Source organism: Ambystoma mexicanum, chromosome 13 (genome assembly GCF_040938575.1).
Source record: "Ambystoma mexicanum isolate Mex_15411 chromosome 13, UKY_AmexF1_1, whole genome shotgun sequence".
In the NCBI taxonomy this organism is placed as follows: Eukaryota; Metazoa; Chordata; class Amphibia; order Caudata; family Ambystomatidae; genus Ambystoma; species Ambystoma mexicanum.
In genome coordinates, this window is record NC_090938.1 from 27,041,547 (window position 1) to 27,061,946 (window position 20,400).

The 20,400-nt window shown below is 46.2% G+C and overlaps 1 protein-coding gene across 4 annotated transcripts in view; it reads left to right on the forward strand.

The window, feature by feature from the left end:
• LOC138520769 (hatching enzyme 1.2-like) overlaps positions 1-20,400 on the forward strand; it is a 76,873-nt gene that overhangs the window by 10,796 nt on the left and 45,677 nt on the right. For all 4 annotated transcript variants that reach the window (XM_069633059.1, XM_069633060.1, XM_069633061.1 and 1 more), the window contains exon 4: positions 2,852-3,004. In XM_069633059.1, the coding sequence (XP_069489160.1) occupies positions 2,852-3,004 (153 nt within the window). The remainder of the gene's footprint in view (positions 1-2,851; positions 3,005-20,400) is intronic.

The following is a 20,400-nucleotide window of genomic DNA, read 5'->3' on the forward strand; positions in this document are numbered from 1 at the left end:
TGTGATGCATTTCCCACCCCCAACAATCTAAGTGTGGTCCATTTCCCACCCCCCACAATCCATCTAAGTATGGTGCATTTCCCACCCCCAACAATCTAAGTGTGGTGCATTTCCCACCCCCCACAATCCATCTAAGTATGGTACATTTCCCACCCTCCACAATCCATCTAAGTGTGTAGCATTTGCCACCCACACAATCCATATAAGTGTGGTGCATTTCTTGCCCCCAACAATCCATCTAAGTGTATGTAACTCCTTTTCTCCCGCCAAAAATCCATCTAAGTGTAACTCCTTTCCTACCCCCAACAATCCATCTAAGTGTAACTCCTTTCCTACCCCCCCAACAATCCATCTAAGTGTTGTGCATTTCCCACCCCCAACAATCCATCTAAGTGTGGTGCATTTCCCAACCCAACAATCTATCTAAGTGTGGTGCATTTCCTATCCGCAACAATCCGTCTAAGTGTGGTGCATTTCCTACCCCAACAATCCATATAAGTGTGGTGCATTTTCTCCCCCAACAATCCATCTAAGTGTAACTGCTTTCCTACCCCCAACAATCCATCTAAGTGTGGTGCATTTCCCACCCCAACAATCCATCTAAGTGTGGTGCATTTCCTACCCCAACAATCCATCTAAGTGTGGTGCATCCCCCCACAATCCATCTAAGTGTGGTGCATTCCCTGCCCCCACAATCCATCTAAGTGTGGTACATTTCCCATCCCCCACAATCCATCTAAGTGTGGTGCATTTCCCACCCCCAACAATCCATTTAAGTGTGGTGCATTTCCAACGCCTCACAATCTAACTAAGCAACACTTTGCTAATCTTCACAGTTCTGAGTGTGACGAGTGGCTAGTCCTTGCAATTGCTAAGTGCAGAATATGGCTACCTGACACAATTTGGATAACTACGAGATATGGCTGACTAACAACAAATTGGCTAAAAGCAGGCAAGTCTACCTTACACAGTTGGGTTAAATGCAGAATCAGGCTATCTTACATATTTAGGCTTAATTATAATAGGTAATTAGAATCGTTCGGTTTTTAAGGTTTTAATGAAGTAAAGTAATGGTGCTACTCCCTGCCCACACCACACTTACCTTATCAGTCACTGCTGGTTGACTGTGGCAGGTGTCCCCGGTGAACACAGGCAAACACGGAGTGGAACTGCTTTGTCGGGGAGCTGCCCTTTGCCTCTGGCCCTTATCCCAGGGCTGTCTGGACAGTGGCTGCCCTGGGGAGATTCCTAAAGTATAGGGGTATTGGACATGTGTATGGAGAAATAAGGGAAGAAGAAGCAAGGCCATGGTAACACTTAAAAACGATGCAGTCGAAGTGGGGAAGGAGAGATATACATAGAAGGGAGGGAGTAAGGGATGAGAGAGGAGAAAGTGAGAGCAGAAGATGATAGCAGAGTTAAATACAGAACAGAGGGACTGATATGGGAGAATGGTAGTCCAATGAGGAGAGCAGAGCAGCAGTCCCGGCGTGAAAAGATTGAGTCGGTAATAAGGAGTTTAGTCGCATGAAAAGACAGGTAAGGGCAGATTTTACGAAAGTTAAAGAGAAAGAAGCGATGGTGCGAACAGTTAGGTAAATATGAGTGGAGAAGGAAAGAGAAGAATAATAACTGACGCCTCGATCATGAAAAGGGGAGAACAGATGGGGAAAGAAGAGAAGAGGGGAGAGGGAGAAGTTGGTGCAAAGTACAGAATCTACATTTTCGAAGGGTTAAAATGAAGAAAATGGAAGTGCATCCAATCCTTTATGGCAGAGAGCCATGATGAGACTGCGCCGGAAAACGGAGAAATGGCGAAAACGATTTGAGAGTCATTGGCATGAAAGTGCAAGGAAAGTTGAAAGATTCAATGATAGAGACCAACGGGAGAGTATATATAGAGACGTGTTAGGGGCCAAGTACTGAGCCTTTTGGGATCCCGTAGCAGAGAGGTTGTGCAGAAGAGGGGCAGCCGGCCCAGAACACAGAAAAAGGGTGATTAGAAAGATAAGAATGGAACCAGTGGATAATAGAGCTAGAGAACATGAGTGCAGTGAACGCAGAAAGTAGAGTAGGGTGGCCGATAGTGTCAAAGGCTGCAGATAGATCCTGGAGAATGAGAATGGGGGATGATTTATTGTGAAGAGCAGAAAGAAGAGAGTTAGAGACGTGTAGAAGGGCGGTTCCAGTGCAAGGGGCGTGGTGAAAATCAGACTGAGTTGGAGGAATAAGTTATTGAGGATTAAGATAGGAAGAAACTTGAGAGTACACAGCCTGCTCAAGGACTTTGAAAAGAAATGAAGGGAGCAAAATCGGACATTGTTGGATGGAGAAGAAGGATTAAGAGGGGTTTTTTTAAGATAGGAATAACCGAAGCATACTTAAAGGAAGAATTAAAGGTGAAGGAACCCAACGAGAGATTAGGACATCAGAAAGGGACTGATCGAGGCATAGACTGAGGGGATGAGGGAAGATGGCAGAAGATAAAGTGGGGAGGCCGTGGGTGGGTGCGGGAGAGTAGAGACGCAGTGTCTGAATCAGCCAGAGGAGAATCAGAGAGATGAAAAAGATGGGCAAGGAGAGGTAAGGGGTGTAGGCGAGGTTACCGAAGGGAGTAGTAGGTCAGTGAAGAGAGTAGAGTAGTGGGTTCAGATGTGAAGAAGTTAGCAAAGTCAGAAGAGGAAAGAGAAGAGATGGTCGAGGGGTCAGAAGCAGGAGCACCAAGCATTTTGTTAGTGACCTGGAACTGGTGGCGGGGTAACGATAGAGCAGGGGTATGAGTAGAGACTGCATTTTGGAAGCACACATGATCAGCTTTTTAACTCCTTGTTCTCTCTTCCCCATTTCATAGGTGAATCCCCCATTGGGCGGCCGCCCCTCGAGTTCGGTGATATCGCTGTGAACCCCCTTGGAAATGCTGACCAGTGCGCTTCTGACCGATGCCGCTGGCCACGTGCCGCCAACGGCCAAGTGTTGGTACCATATGAGATCTCGTCCAGTTACAGTAAGTGCCATCACCAACTTCATGTCATGGGTCTCATCAGCACTGGGGGCAACCATTAAGTTTGGCATTTTACAATAAAACCTTGTTTTTTCCATAAAGAGGTGGCGGTCAGTTACGTGGGATTAAAATTCCTCGTGGTCTGGTGGGACGGGGACAGAGTCAGTCATATGTCAGACAGGCTCTGCAGAGTCAGTTACAGGTGAGTTTCCCTCCCTGGAGGCTTGCCCACCGCTGCTCAGTGCCATCGCATATCCTACTTTAGGGGGGTTTAGTGTGACCCTGCAGTGGTGCTGCAGCTGAACGACTAAGCTGTGTCTTGATGGCCCCAGCCGCCCACCTCCCAAACTCCCTGGACTTCTTATTTAAAATGGTATCTCTACAGATGTTGCCCATGCCAGAAAATCCCCTGTCCGCCATTGGATGCTTACGGCATGGCCTTGTTACAGCGCTGACCCTGTACTAGCATGTAGACAACTTTCCCTGTGGACGAAGGAGATTCACAAATCTTTGGGCAAAACTACTGCTGTTTATCATAGATTTTTTACTTTTTCTCTCATTAAATATCACAACAATGCAAGAAAACGGTTAAATTCAATAATGTATTGTTTTATTTTATACATCAAGAAATTGTGTTTCAAAGTTCCCACAGAACAAAGGGAAGGGAACAAGAGAAGAGCAAGACAGTGGAACAAGATAGCAGTGATGAACAAAATACAAAAGCGGTCCTACTAGGCCTTGTGAACATTTAGAGGTGCAAGTGCAGAGAGAGAGAAGGGACAGTGGAAGCGGGTAAGTGCTCGAGGTTCCACAGAGGGGGGAAGTGCCAGAACCAGTTGCAAAGACAACAGGTAAGTGCCAGGCAGTGACCACTTGGTGGGAGAGGGGTCACCAGCAAATACAATAAGTGCAGGCCTCAGAGATTTGACTTTGCCAAAGAGTACTAAAATAGCACAAAATGGGGCATGCGACAATTAAAAAAGCACACCTAGCTGTGACGTTGACAAAGAGCACTGAAATAGCACAAAATGGGGCATGCGACAATTAAAAAAGCACACCTAGATTTGACTTTGCCAAAGAGCACTGAAATAGCACAAAATGGGGCATGCAACAATTTAAAAAGCACACCTAGCTGTGACGTTGACAAAGAGCACTGAAATAGCACAAAATGGGGCATGCAACAATTAAAAAAGCACACCTAGATGTGACGTTGACAAAGAGCACTGAAATAGCACAAAATGGGGCATGCGACAATTAAAAAAGCACACCTAGATTTGACTTTGCCAAAGAGCATTAAAATAGCACAAAATGGAGGATGCAGCAATTAAAAAAGCAAATCTATATTTAACTTTACCAAAGAGCACTAAAATAGCACACAATGGAGGATGCAACAATTAAAAAAGAACACTGAACCCATAGGAAGAGCACTTTTTAGGCAGCTTATAACTTCGCCGAGTGGTCCAGGGGCCGACGTGAGGTCTGCGGACATCGGACGCGCCCGCTGATTGGATGGTGAAAAAGAAGTGAAGTGCGTCAGATTTTTGGAAACGCCCGCCATGTTGCAACGTAACCATAATGTCCCTTTAACAAAGTTATTCCAGTGAATTTCATGGGTTTTTACCACTGCATGCTAATTTCCTACAACTTACTAACATCATACTTATGCCAATATAGCAACATTTTTGTTCAATTTAGAAAGTTTCACCTGAAAACTCTGCCATTTCCCACCATTTAGCATAATTTTTAACACTTCTATACACTTTGCAACTTTTTCCACTTTTTTGCGTTCATCAAAGGTAGAAAATATCTAACGTCATCGCAGATTTTCCAGACAGTCTCACGTGACCTTGCACGTGCGATGCCTGATGAGGAGTTTGCGAGCGCATCCAAACTTCGCAGGACCGTGCTTCGCGGGCAGTTCAGAACTGTACTTTCTGCTGATCTAGCAACTTTCAAGCTCAAAATGTACCCTTGCACAGCTCTTACACCTGTTCTTACTCATTATCCATGAACATTCTAGTACAGAGCACATACTTGGAAGAATATTAGCAAAACTGCTATTTATTTTAAACATGGCCTCAGCTATTGCCATCCCTCCTCCCCAAGAGCCACCACCACCAGCTGGAGGACCTACACAACAAAAAAAAGTGCAGTTCTTCCAAAGACAATGAGGAGGACCAAGAAGATGAGGTAGAGGAAGTGCCTACCTCTAGCACCCAGAGAGAATCATGGGTGTGGCCGTTCTTTACCACTGTTGGGAATGTACTAAAGGCAAAAGCTGGCAATGTGAAATGCACTGAGTGCAACTTTGTACTCAGTCGCGGACTACCAGGACAGTACTCCTACGGGGCCACCACCATGCGCCGCCACACCAAATCCAAACACTGCAATGCTCTCAGAAAGGTTGTTCCTTTCTTAGCAAGTAGTAGGCTGTCTTCTTCCACCCCATCTTCCTCAACCAATACTGTAACCACACACCCCGCGTCTGTGGGGCACAAAATCCCACAAGGTACCTTGCAAGCAATAAAAGAGGCTGTTAATCCACATCTTTCAAAGAAAACAGTTCTCTGTATACACTGCAACACACCATTCTGCAGGGGGAGCAAATGTGAAGTGCTTTGGAAGCTGTAATCAAGGAGCATGAGAAACACTGCCCCCTACCTTAGATGTAACAAATGTGCAACATCTTCCCCTGTCCACGTGCCCCTCCATATTTGTGGTTGGTGCCTCTTCCCTCATTTCCCTCCCCACCTTACATTCTAACCTCTCCTGCAAAAGAATAATCATAAAACAACAAAAAAAGGTTCCTTTACGAACCACCTTTCAAAGTTAAAAAATAGAACTAAAAAAATCTTATAGACTCCATCTACTTTACATTTCTCAGTAAAGTAGATAGACTAAGTAAGATCCTCCAACATTTCCAATGGCATTTTGTGTTATGCTAATGGAAATAATGTGGAGTTCATCCCCCGTTCCAGGGCCTGGAACGGGGATAACAGCCCGGCAGCCCAAGTTATTGGCCCAAGCAAAGCGATGGTGGATAACGAGTGCTCCGGACCATTATCCCCCGTTCCTGCCCTTGCAATGCGGAATGAAGGCTATTATCACCCCCGGTTGCCAAAGTGATAACCCTAGGGTGCTAAAAAAGGATTTTTCTTCCTACAGCGGGATGCGTGCAGCATCCCGCTGTAGGAAGGAAAATCCTTTTCCAAGATAGCCACCATGTAAATGGGTGCGGAGCTCCGTACAGAGCCCCTCTTCCCTTTCCATGGCAGCCGCAGAAGGCAAAGAGAGAACCCTATGACCATATTAAGCTTCCACACACCGACTGCCACGTAACAATCTTTTACAAGCCTTTTCCATCTACATTTCCCTTACTTATTTGCATTTATTTTATTTGTATAGCGCAGACCAGGCCCGGAGGCATCCGGGCGCATTCCTTAAGGCAATGGTTACATAAGTTGCATACAGTGATAATATATCAAACAATAAATATGGCACAGAAATAGACATCGGTAGGTAGTACAACGATACATGGTTTGTCAAGTAGTACATCCCTACATAGGTTATTGCAACACGTTTTCAGAATGTAGCTTAGGCATTGGAAGAGGCGAGCCAACGTTTGGCTCTATGGTTGAAAAGGTTGAGGAAGGGGAGGTTTCTGATAGTCAAGGGGACAGCATTCCACAATTTGGCTGCCAGGACTGGGAAGCTGGATCCACCAGCTGTTTGGAGCTTGTATCTAGGTATCAGTAGGCTCTGGTTCAGGGTAGATCTAAGTGAGCGAACTGGAGTGTACAGCGTGAATCGTGAGGAGAGATAAGTGGGGGCCAGGTTGTACATGCATTTGTGGGTAAGGGCAAGCGATTTTAGTGAGATCCTTTGGGTGACTGACAACCAATGGAGGTTCTTCCTGGTATCCAAAATGTGTGCAGATCTGGGGATATTGAGGGCTGCCCTGATGGCGTTATTTTGTATGATTTGGAGCTTGTCTAGGTTACCCTGATTAGTGCCCTGGTACAATGCATTGCAATAGTCAAGTTTGGACATGACCAGGGTCCTGGCGAGGATAGTGCAGTTGTGCGAGGAGAGGAAAGGGCGACATGCTGTGATCAGCTTGCAGGTATAGGCGGCGGCCGCCGCAATTGCATTAGTTTGTCTGTGAAGGGAGAGGGTGGAGTCGAGGTAGATTATCCAAAACAAATGTACACAATGCTCCTATACATGCACATATGCATTAAGCAGAGACAGAGTGCATAAATAGAACGGGCAGTACTGATGGGCAAGTGCTCATGAGAACCCATGAGGGAAATGCCAAGGTATGCCAAGGTGGGATGGCACTGGGTAACTACTGGGGCAGAGGAGTCCCAAGGGAGGGATGAAGTTTAACCGTTAGATCCCTTTAACACACATTTTTCTGTCATTTTAATAGATTTTTATGAGTGAAATGTTTCACTGTGTTACATCACTATATATAAGTTATTAATAATTCCTCTTTTCACACGTAGTGAAGAACTATAAAGCGCCTTTAAGAAACATATTTTGTGCAACACATACTTATGTCAGTTGTTATCAGCAGTGCATGCCGGGGATGGAAATCATCGTCCAATTGCCTACGGCATAAGGCTCCACCATGACCCCAGCTGAACCCAACCACCCCTATTATTCACTGCACCTACCCTGCTTACTAGCTCAGTGTCCACTATACCATAATAATGTAACCAATGGCCAGTGCTCACGGCTTCCAACCATGACCAGTCTCCAAATCCACTGTTGGTCCCTCGTGGTCACGCCATAACCCAAACAATCTGGCCACTGCCCATAGCCACAGGATGTAGCTCACTCACCAAAGGTATATCACTATTTCTTGTACCTACATTATGACACTTGTCAGAAAATAAAACATGGACACATTTGCAAAATCATGCTTTCGGGTCCTTGCCAATGCTCCTTACACGAGTTTGCTTGAAACTCGTCCATGTTTTATTTTGTCAAAAATATCAAAATGTACGTACATACAATAGTCATATACCTTAGCCCCACTTGACAAAATCCATTCAGACTTTGCACAAACATTCAGGGGCTGATTCATGGAATTTGTGCGCTGAAAAACAGGGATTTGTGCGCCATTCTGCCCGCAAATCCCTGTTTAACAAATGGGGATTTGCGGGCAGAATGGTGCACAAATCCGTGTTTTTCGGCACACAAATTCCATGAATCAGCCCCTCAAGGTTGAGTCTGTAATCTTTCTGAAAACATTTGTTCACATTCGTCAAATTGCAACAAGTTATAAGCCATCTAAAAATGTTGAGACACCCCCTCTAATTTTGACCCCTCCTGACAAAATCCCACCAAACTTTGCAAAAACATTTATATCTAGATCTAAAATCTTTCTGCAAACTTGTATACAGATTAGTAAAGTGGCACCATATGTATAAGCCTTTGCAATATTGTAGGAACCCCCTCTAATTTCATTGCCCCTTGACAAAACCACACTACACTGTGTAGAACCATTCAGCAGGAGGTCTTGAATGAAATTCCCAAATTTCATGCAGTTCCATTCAGTGGTGTCAAAGTTATAAGCCATCCAAAAACTGCTTTTCACCAACCCTGTAATGCACAAATAAGCATAGATGCCCCCGAAAACCTAATATGTTTGCGGACATTACAGGACTGCCCCTTACTGTTCGCGGATATCGGAGAAGAAACACGCCCCTTTTTTGGCTTTTTAAGGCCATATCCCATCCCATCTTCATCACCCCTTACCCCCCAGCCATAGTTTCATTAGTTTGACAAGTGCAATGTGGTATGTTTTAGCATGTTTTTACCGCGATATTGGCGGACAAAGGGCGCTGTTCGTGAACCGTACATGCCAGGTGTTTCCCAAAAATATGACGCACCCCACGCTTTTCACCATCCAATCGGTGAGTGTGTCTGATGTCCGTGGACCTCACGTCGACCTCTGGGCCAATCAGAAACCCGTCCGCTGACCGAACGGGGAAGTGAGTGCATGGACCGGACCCAGATATCAGTAATTTTTGTTTACCTACTTTTTGGTACTTTTAAAAAAAACTACTGGACGGAATTACACAAAATATACAAAAGCACGCTTTTGGGGCCAAGCCACCACTCCTGCTGCAAATTTGGTGAAAATCTGCCCAGCGGCTTGGGCTGTAGGCGTGAGCAAACATTTTTTTCCATTGCGTCTATGGGAAAAAAAAACATTTTGAGGTCCACCTATAACTTTGCCCCCCGCTTGACGAAACCTCACCAAACTTCGCAGGATCAATCTGACGGGACCATATACATTTCTTGCAAAGTTTTGTGAGGATTCGTTGGGGGGGCGAAGTTATAAGCCGCCCAAACAGTGCTCTTCCTATGGATTGAGCAATTTAACCATAACTACAGGGCCGCAACCGCAGGCCCTGTAATTACTATGATATGATATGATAGTTTATTCATATTTCGCCCATACAGAATGTGTTTCAAAGCGCTTCAAGGAAAGGGAGGGAACAAGGGAAAATACAATGGCCCTCATTACGAGTTCGGCCGGTAGCAAACTGCAAGGCACCAGGTGGACGGGGCTTAGGCTGGTTGACATAGATACACTTGCACCTGCTCCCCATCCGGAGCTTGCTAAGTGGGGAAAAAGAGCGGCAACCTGGAAGGCACAAGGTGGGTGGGGCTTGCTAAGTGGGGAAAAAAGAGCGGCAACCTGGAAGGCACAAGGTGGGCAGGGCTTAGGCCAGGTGACCTAGATCCACTTGCACCTGCTCCCCATCTGCAAAGGAAAAGAGGCTGGAGGGCTCCTTAAGTAGGGAAAAGAGCAGGAAGGCACCAGGTGGGCGGGGCTTGCTGAGTGGGGAAAAAGAGCAGCAACCTCGAAGGCACCAGATGGGCGGGCTAAGGCCAGGTGACCTAGATCCACTTGCACCGGCTCCCCATCTATTGCTTGAGCAAAGAGAAGCATATTAAATTAATATATTTTATCGTTTTTCCAGAGGTATGAATGAGGAATTACATATAAATTGGTGTATCTAATATCCTGTACATCTTACTTGCTTATGGTTCTTACAGAGAGAACTAGATTTCCTGGGTCAGAAGAGTAACATATGTTTATCATTGGACCTTATGGGACATACTCTATTCAATAATTTACGTATCACACAGAGAACATAGTCATAGCTTTATGAGTTTAATCTGACCAGGGATATACAGATTACACCCAGTTATGTTTTCCATGTATTACTCCTTTATGTACAGGTGCTTGCAATGCTATTTGTCTAGGTTGAAGTAAATATTGTAGAATGAATATCCAATTAACATGCACTTATTTTTCGGTGGGCAAGCCAATCTCATTCACACGCACATCCGTTTGTTGTCGATGTCCAGCTACTTTAACTTCCTAAAATATTTACAGACATATCCAGGAAGCACACAATTTATAAATTATCAATATTTTATTTACTTTTGTGGCAGCACGATAATCCCACTTGTTGCCTTAAAAGCTCCTTCCTAGCAGTCTCAAATGTTTGCTATCAATGTAAAATGTTTGGATGTATGGTTTTAGTAGTGAGTTCATGATGGTGGCCATGTAATAGTCAGGCACGGCGTGTCACTGTGTGTCACTGCAGAGGACATGTTGGAGTCAGGTCAGGCAAAGCTGTGGCAGCCATGTTGCATCAGTTATGACACTTTAGAGCTGCAGCCATTTGGCATCAGGCCTTTCTGCATCACAGTATTTGACAGACAAAGAGTCTGTTTCGCGCCTTGAAACACTTGTGTATAGGCGCGTTACAAATGCCATATCATATCATATCATATCAAAGAGTGAGGACAACCTGTGGAGCACTGGCGTCCCCTGCCCATCGGTTGCTGCTGGGTACCAGTCAATTCTCTTACTGTAATAGTATATTCATAACAATTGTCCTTGGAAGGAACATCAATTTCATTCGGACACATTCTTAAACTGTTTAAGAAAATACGTCCACATTATTTCGTAATATCAATATATATTGGTTTTATTTTTAAACTTAAAACAGAAAGTTCAAAATGATTTACATTTTGCTATTACGAAATAGTGTGCAAGTATTTTCTTAACAATTTTAAGAATTTGCCCGGACGAAATTTAAAGACAATTGTTGTAAATAAACTACTATATTAAGAGAATGGACTGGTACCCAGCAGCAATAGGTGTGCAGGGGACGCAAGTGCTCCACAGATTGTGGCCACTCCTTGTCGGTCCTAGTTGTACTGGACCCAGTGCCAGGGTTGTATTTGTCCCTCGCACCCTCTAACGTCATAACATACACATACTTATTTCTTAAATTCAGGTGTATTCCTCACTGTTTGCTTATTTTGCATCAGAGTACTGGCCACCAAACTCTGGAACTTACTACCCAAGCGTATTCACATGGAAGACCACCATCAGACTTTCTGGAAATAGGTCAAGACATGACTCTTTATCTAATTGCTATAACCACCGTTCCTGTGCTGAGCAAGGGGGTAGTCTACTCTACATCCCACTTACAGACCACGACTCACATAGCTTTGATTAACCACTAGTGTCTTTTCCACGTTCTTCAAACTGGACGACAACCCCTCAACCAAGGAACAGCCCTAGCACGGTGTCTGGGGGTCTACTTCCTGGGCCCTCACTACCATCCCTCCTTCGCCACTCATTAACACCGTCACTGCTAAAATCTCTGATGTTCACACTACACTCCTTCCCCATCCGACGGCCCACAAGGCCTAGCATCGGAATCACAGACTGCCATCATGCTCTGCTCCATCAGCACCTACACCGCATCTACCACAGCTCTCCAAGCCTGAGGCCTGTCTCATGGATATCCTCCCCGGCGTCCTTCCTCCCCTGAACACAGAGAAGCCCTCCCGCCAAATAGTTAGGGGTGCTTCCGACCTGCACTCATCAGCACAGCAGTATTCTGCATCTGCCACACGCTCTATCGCACTCACAGCCCACCACCACCCGTCACTTTATAAAACAACACACACCGAGGCCAACATTACTGTGGGAAGGGCACTTTACAAGACCACTAGGGCACTTTACAAGACCACTTTACCTTATCACTTGAAGTAGTAAAAAGAGTCACTATATCATTGAGCTGTAGGCGAGCCATCAGATGCCAGGCTAAGGCGCAAGCCTCCTCCCACAGGAGCAGTTGGAGTAGGGGGGTTTTTAGTCCCTGTAGCATTTTTCCTACGTTTCGGTGGTGTTTACTCCACTTGCCCATCAGTCGCCCAAAAGAGGTGACAAGAAACAGTATGAATGCCAGAGTGTTGACTTGGCTCAGAGAGGCCATCTTGAAATGTGGAGGATCTGCGTGGTGTGAAGACAGAGGTAGGGCAGCGATGTAGTGAGCCACTAGGCCGGCGCGGTGACAGGCTAGAAGCGTGTACTGTGGCAGAGGTACAGAGCGCTTCAATGGGCGCCTCAAGGTCAAATCAGACGGTGGGGACGTCACGTGATCGCGGGAGCGCGATCTCACGAGATCTCGATGCAACGGGATCTCGCGAGCCCGCGCTCCGCGACATAACGTTGCCACCAGTATTGGCAGAGCGCCAGACCCGTAGGTCTGCACACAGCGCTGCTCCTGTTAAGGAGCCACTATAAAAGAGGCCCATAGAAGTCTCCACAGTCCAGCTTCCAGGGCATAAGTCCAATGCCACAGGAGGCCTCACGGGGGCCCTGGAAGCTTACAGCGTGCCATCCATGAGCACACCCTGCCTCCAGTGAAGTAACAGGGAGGCCCAGACTGGAACTGTGATTAACTCCCCTGCCCTGCTCAAGGACAAGTTATGCCCACCAGTTTGTCTTGTTAATAAAGACAGTTTAGACCCATCTGAGCGTCCTGTCGTTCTTAGAGGTCACTACATAATTGGCGACGAGGATACCAAAAGACCCACGGGCCCATCATGCAAGGCGCCACACCGCCCCTCCATTTCCCCCTTCACCTGGGACCCCGGCAATTCTATGGATGCAATGGGAGCCCCTTTTCACCACGTATCTGGAGGCTGTGGGCGGCACGGGATATGCCCCCGCCAGGAAGAAGGCGATGCTGCTGAACGCAATGGGGATTGAAGGTCAGCATATTTTTGCCAGCTTAACAGCCATACTAGTAGTCGATGACGACGATAACGTCTACAAGGAGGCGACCCGTCGCATTGTGAAGAGGTTCACCAATAAGGAGAACGTGGTGCTACACAGGCTGAGGTTCTACACCCGTAAACAAGAAGGGAGCAAACCCGTGGAGAACTATATCACCAGGATGAGGGAGCTGGCATCTCTTTGCGCGTTCGGAAAAACGCAGAACAAGTTATCTGCGACATGCTGGTCGTTCACACTAACTCCAGGAAAGTGCAGGACACGTGTTAGGGAGAATTCTCTCTTTAGGCTGAATTTCCTAACCTAGTGAGTCCCCCAGCAGCTTTGCTGGATTTTTGGAGTTTGTTTTTTTCTCCTGCCAAGAGTGAGACTCTTTTTCTCCCCCTCTTGGACTTGATTTATGGTGTTCCTTTGACTGTCAATGTGTTTTATGGGCTATGGGGTCCTTTACTCCATAGGGTCTCATGTGTTTTTTTTACTATGTGTGTTACACCGCATCCTCCGTGCAGTAACACAGGGGTGTCATAGTGACACCCCACCATAGACTCCATACCCTGGGACTGACTACTGTCTCCCAGGGCATGTAAAGTCACCATTGGCTTTACTAGTCCCAAATTATTAACAGAAACCAGTACAAACCATTATATTGTGTACGTACTGGTCGGGGCAATTCGATTGCCCCGGGGTCTGTTAGTCGAGGGGGCACGTCTCCGTCCCTCCTGATTGAGTTTTGGCTGGTGGCAGTGGAAACTACTTTTTATATTCGACCGCGAATATTTCCCTATGGGATTTTCCCATTGTTCGAGGCTACCAACTTTAATTATTTAATTCTCATAGCCTCGAACATACCGCCGGTTTATTTGATTAATATTAATTCGCCGGTTGGTATTTTTTGCCAGGACTCGATTCTAAAATGGCGTTTGTGTTCTCTTCTGTGACTCCAACCCAAGTCGAGCCCTTTGTTCCACGTTTTGGCAGGCTTCTCCACAGAAGCCTCCAAAAGTGGTGCCACTCTGTCTGGGTACCACAGGGGGTGTAGGAGGGGGTTTAGGCACCCTGGACTGAGTTACCTTGGTAACTCAAGTCGCACTCTTGTGTGATTGGCCCAAGTGGTGAGCCGGCTGGCTCACCACTTAGCAGGTTTGATTGACAGCAAGGCTGAGTGAATGGGGGTATGCTGCATAAAAGCAGGGCTTTGGGGACTGGAACTTCAGAAGTCGCCACAAGACCTGAGAATCCAACGAGGGAGAAGCTGAGCCGACCGACCACGACGACACCACCGGTGGAGCCCTGCGGAACCGACTCACCACTTCCCGACGACAGAGAAGATCTCCCGGCTGGAGAGGCTTCTTCCCCTGACTGGTGGGCACAACCAGTTTACCTTCTTCTCTCCGCACCCCAGACCGGTTTGTGGTCGAACTGCCCGTCCCAGGCACCCCGGCAGCTGGATAGACACTTACCACTGAACCGCGAATCAACGGACCGCTCTTTGTACTTGAGAAACTCCGCGGCTGGTTTCTTCCCTAGCAGTGCAACAGACTCCTGTCTTCCTCCCCGACGAGATCCTCTCTTTCCCCGGATGAAGCACCGACTTGTATCCCCTGCCACGAACAACTGCCCCGCTGGAGTGTTCTCACCACTTTAAGGTACCGTGTCCGCCAGGCCTCCCTTTCTAAAGATTGCTACAAGGTAATAATAACCCCTTAACTTTCTGGACTGGGCTGGCCGCCTTGACCCTCTAACTGGTCCCTTTCTTTGGTCCAACTCCTTTTTTTGAACTGTTACAAGACTTTTGTGCACTGCAACCGTGTGACCTTGGACACATTTCGTTTTGATCCTCTTAAAGCGGATCCGGCCTACTGACTCTGAATTCACGGTGTTACTTTGCCTTCCTCTCTTGTTGTGTTCGTGAAAAAGTGTTGGGATCTGTTTCAATTTATTCTCTGCTTTTCTCTCCCTTTTTAAAACGAATTATTAGAGTGCCATCTACGTTAAGCGCTCACCGCTGTCTGAAAATAAGTGGGGCTTTCCTTGAGACTTGTCTAATATTCTTTTAAGGGGGTATATATCTTTTAGTACTGTGTTTTTGAATTGCTTACTATTAGTGCCTGTGTGTTTTTCTAGATGTGGTTTTAAATAAATAATGATATCTCTTTTACACCAAGCCCTGGTCAGTGTTTACTTGTTCTATTGTGTTCTCTTGACCTATTGTGAATACTCTGCATACTGCCTAACTCTTCTTGAGGAAAGTCTGACTGCTCAGCCACAGCTACCAAGTGAATCTGTGTGGTACAGACTGCTACCAAGAGGGTTTACTGCCAAACACCTGTAGTCCTAAATCTTTTGCAGTGGTCCCAGAGGGAACTGCACAGGTTTCTGCCTAACACTGGTGTACAGCAGTGGGATTTGTATTGAGTATACACTTTAGAGTGCTTGTTGAACACTTTAGGACAAGTAACCACAGAGTTTAGCACTAAGAAGCTGATTTTCTATCTATGTCTGCTATGGAGAGTTATACCCTAGAATCATTGTCTGCCAAAACTGCTGATTGCTTAAAAGTATTGTGTAGACATAAGAATCTCTCTGAGAAGGGAAAGAAAATGGAACTTATAGAAGGATTGTTGGAAAACCAAAGTCTGGGTGGTGCAGAGGAATCTACCCCCCAGCAAATGTAGAAAACAGTGATGGTATTGATCTGAATCAAAGTCTTGATAATGAGTCAGAAGAGGAAAGTGAACCTAATGAAGTTAGCCACTCTGAGCCTCTGTCTGCCTTACCTACTGTACCTACTGGGCCTATACCAGGTCCCACATGTAACCCTGCTTATTTTGAACTTGAAAAAATGAAGCTTGAATTAGAGTACAAACGTTTTATTGCTCAATCTGAAAGAAACCAAGAGCTAGAGTTCAGAAGAATGAATGCCCAGGCTGAGCAGAAGCAAGCTGAGTTAATACTCAGAGAGATAGAGCTTAATCATGAACTAGAAATGAAAAAGTTGTCTGTGGAAAATGCTTCTCTCTCCTCTGGTTCTTCTAGGAGTTCCAGTCCCAAAAGACCCCGGATGCCTAGGAAATTAGTGGGTATGTATGAACCTAAGTTGGATGTGTAGGATTGGTTAAAAATGTTTGAGTATGATCATGGGCTCCAGGACATCACAGGGAATGAGTTACTTCCCTGGTTGTTCTCTAGGCTTCCCCCTGTTGCAACTGATGTGGTAATGGAGTTGGGGGAGGTGGATAAGAAGGATTATGAATGTGTGAAACTAGCTTTGATAGCTAGATTTGGGAAGACCCCTTCCCAGTACCTTAAGACGTTTAGGACCCTCAAAAAGCATGATGGTACCCCTTGGGCTACCTGGGTGAGTGAAAGTTTGAAAAACTACGAGGGATGGATTAAGGGTTACAGAGTTAACACTTATGAAGGAATGAAGAATCTTGTAATGTTGGAGTCAATTTATGATGCCTGCTCTCCTGAGCTCAGACAGCACTTGGCTGATTCAAAGGAATTACATTCCAGGAAGTTAGCTAAGGCTGCTGACTTGTGGGTTGCCAACAGGGCCACTCACAAGGTTTCTGGGGCTACTCAGAAAAAGGATGAGGGAAAACAGCCAAAGAAGGACTCCAAAGAGAATTCTAATAATTCCAATTCCAAAGAGGGCCCCAAACAGAACCAAAAGGGTAAGCCACCAGGGAAACCAAATCAGGCTAGTGTACCTCCTGGTGTCAAACCAGAAGGAGGTCAGAACAAGCCACCATTCCAGAAAGCATTTGGTAAATGCTTTGTTTGTGGCTCTACTGACCATGTGAAAGGAGATCCCAGATGTAAGGGTAAACCTTCAGGGGTCCAGCCTGTCTCCTTAGCCTTCGCTCCAGAGGAGGAAGTACAAATGGCAAGTGGAAACTTTCTATTACTGGCTGATGAACCCATTGGAGTCTCAGCCAGTGTTTCTTTAGTGTCTCTGGGTTTGTGGGAACAACAGAACTTAGATGTCTATAATTCTATCCCAGATAATACTAAAGAGTATTATAAGGACAGTGTCCAGGTGAATGGTCAGGAGACTCCTGCCATTAGGGACACTGGGGCCAGCATAACTGTGGTGGACAAATCTTTTTTTCAGGCTGAGGATGTTGCTAAGGCACCCAAACGCCTCACCAAGTTAGCCGGAGGGGCTTTGCAGATGCTTCCCCAATTACCAGTTCTCATCCAGTGTAATGACATGACTGTGAAGATACCTGTCAGCATACGAAGTGAGGTGCCAGGAAGGGTTCTGCTGGGTAATGACTTGAAAACTCTTGGAGTAGTGTCACATACCCCCAGACCTCCTAGTAAAAGGTTACAGGAGCTCACCAGACCTGCAAGGGAGAGAACCATGAGAGGTACTCCCAAGGAGATGATGAAGAAAGAGATCACTCCTGCTTCACTGGAGTTGTCAGCTGCTGTCTCTAAGCAACAAGAAGCAAAGGGGAAACCTAAGACTTCTAACAGGAAACCAGCATTCAGCACTCCAGTGCAGCCAACAAGGACTTCCCCTAGGTTGTCCAAAGTTACACCAGTAACTCCCCCTCCAGCTGAGGCTGAGAGGTGTTACAACCCTGTGTGGTTGAACTAGACTCTGAAGAAGAGCTAGTGGAAGGCCAGGAACTCATTGGAGATCTGGATCCTGTTGACCATCCTGAGCTGCAGTCTTTACTGGAAGAAGGTGGACCCAACAGGCAGACTTCAGTAAGGGACAAAGAGAATGTCCAACTCTGGAAGGTCTTCACCACCAGGCAGATGATTAGGCTGAAGGGCAAGAGCCTGGGAAATATAGGTTACACTGGGAAGATGGCCTCTTCTACAGTGAACCAACCGAGTCTGCCCCTGGGGACAACAAACAACTTGTACTACCCCAAGAGAACAGACCACAGTTCTTGCAGTTAGCCCCTGGGATTCCTTTGGCTGGTCACTTGAGTTTCAAGAAGACTAAGGAAAGGCTCTCACTCTACTTTTATTGGCCAAAGATGGGGGCTGAAGTAGATAAGTACTGCAGGAGCTGCCACACCTGCCAGACTTCTGGTAAGGTTGGCTCCAAGAATGTGGAACCTTTAGTGCCTCTCCCAGTTGTGGGAGTCCCATTTGAGAGAGTAGGGATTGACATTGTTGGTCCCCTTGATCCTCCAACCTCCTCAGGCAACAGGTTTATACTTGTTGTAGTAGACCATGCTACTAGGTACCCTGAGGCAATTCCTATGAGGACTTTTACAGCTCCGGCTGTGGCTAAGGCCTTCCTTGGTATTTTTACCAGGGTTGGGTTTCCTAAGGAAGTAATCTCTGACAGGGGGCCAAATTTTATGTCCCACTACATGAAAGCCATGTAGAAAACCTGTGGAGTTACTTACAAGTTCTCAACCGCATACTACCCTCAGACAAATGGGCTGGTTGAAAGGTTCAACAGAACCATGAAGAGCATGATAGGTGCTTTAGAGGACCCCCTTAAAAGAAAGTGGGACCTTCTACTGCCATGCCTTCTCTTTGCTTATAGAGAAGTCCCTCAGGAGGGAGTAGGTTATTCTCCCTTTGAACTTCTTTATGGTCATCCGGTCTGAGGTCCATTGGCCCTGATCAAGGAGGGGTTGGGAAGTGCTCCTTCCCCCAAGCCAGTCAGAGTGACTGTCTACGTTATAGGTCTCTGAAGGAGAATGTCACAAATGATGGCAGAAGCAAGTGATAACCTGAAAGCTGGACAAGCATTGGTCAAGCACTGGCATGACCAAAAGGCTAACATGGTTGAGTTTACTCAGGACCAGCTAGTTCTCGTTATGATTCCAACAAGGCAGAGGCCCTTGCAAGACAAATGGATGGGACCCTTCAAAGTTGTGGGTAAACTTGGAGGGGTCAACTATCTGGTGGACTTGGGCAACCCCAAGGAGGCTCGAACAGTCTTCCGCACCAAAAGACTAAAAGCGTATGTGTCCAGACCTGATGTAGGAGCTTTGCTTCTAGCATCATCAGAGGAAGAAGAAGAGAGTGAAGCTCTTCCTGATCTCCTCAGAGGCTTACCTTTAGACGAAAAGATTGAAGGAGCAAATCTCTCTTCAAATCTGACACCTGAGCAACAGGAAGAGTGCAAGTCTATGTTAAATCAGTTTGCCTCTCTGTTCTCACTTTCACCAGGCTTGACCCCTTTGGGACAGCATGACATAATCACTGGTGACTGTCTGCCAGTCAAAAGCAGAGGATATCGAATGTCAGAAAATGTAAGAACCCACATCAAAGGTAAGGTCAACAAGATGCTTGATCTCGGGGTAATAGAGCCCTCTACTAGTCCATGGTCTAGCCCAGTTGTGTTAGTAGCAAAGGTAGGATCTAAAGAACTAAGATTCTGGTGGATTACAGAGCTCTTAATGCAGTCACTAAGACTGATGGCCACCCTTTGCCAAGGACATATGTGTTGGTGGTTAGACTTGGTGCAGCCAAGTTCCTCAGCACATTTGACTTGACGTCAGGCTATTGGCAAATAGCCCTGACAGACCATGCCAAGGAGAAAACTGCATTTTCTACCCCAGTTGGCTTATACCAGTTTAAGGTTATGCCTTTTGGATTGAAAAATGCACCTGCTACATTTCAAAGGATGGTAAACCAGGTTCTGAATGGGATGGAGGACTTCTGCATGGCATACTTGGATGGCATAGCAGTGTTCAGCAATTCCTGGGAAGAACATGTAACCCACCTGAGAGATGTTTTGCAGGCTCTTGGAAAGGCCAATCTGACCATAAAGGCGAGTAAATGCCAGATTGGACAGAGTAAAGTGGTCTACCTTGGACATGAGGTAGGAGGTGGAGAAATAAGGCATTTGCCAAGTAAGATTAAAGCTGTGCAAAATTGGACAACACCTACTACTCAGACCCAGGTGAGAGCCTTCTTAGGTCTCACTGGGTATTACAGGAATTTCATTGAGAACTATGGGTCCAATAGCTTCTCCACTGAATGTCATCTCCTCTCCTAAATTCCCTAAAAAGGTTAGGTGGAATGAGGAATGCAATCAGGCCTTTGAAACCCTGAAAAAGGCTCTTTGCCAAGCCCCAGTACTCAGAGCTCCTGACTACCAGCAAACTTCCATTGTGCAAACAGATGCTTCAAATGTAGGAATAGGTGCAGTCCTCAGTCAACTGGATGGGAAAGGTAGGGAGCACCCCATTTGTTTCATCAGTAGAAAACTGAAGGATCCTGAAACAAGGTGGGCAACCATCGAACGAGAGTGTTTTGCTATTGTGTGGGCTCTGAAGATGTTTAG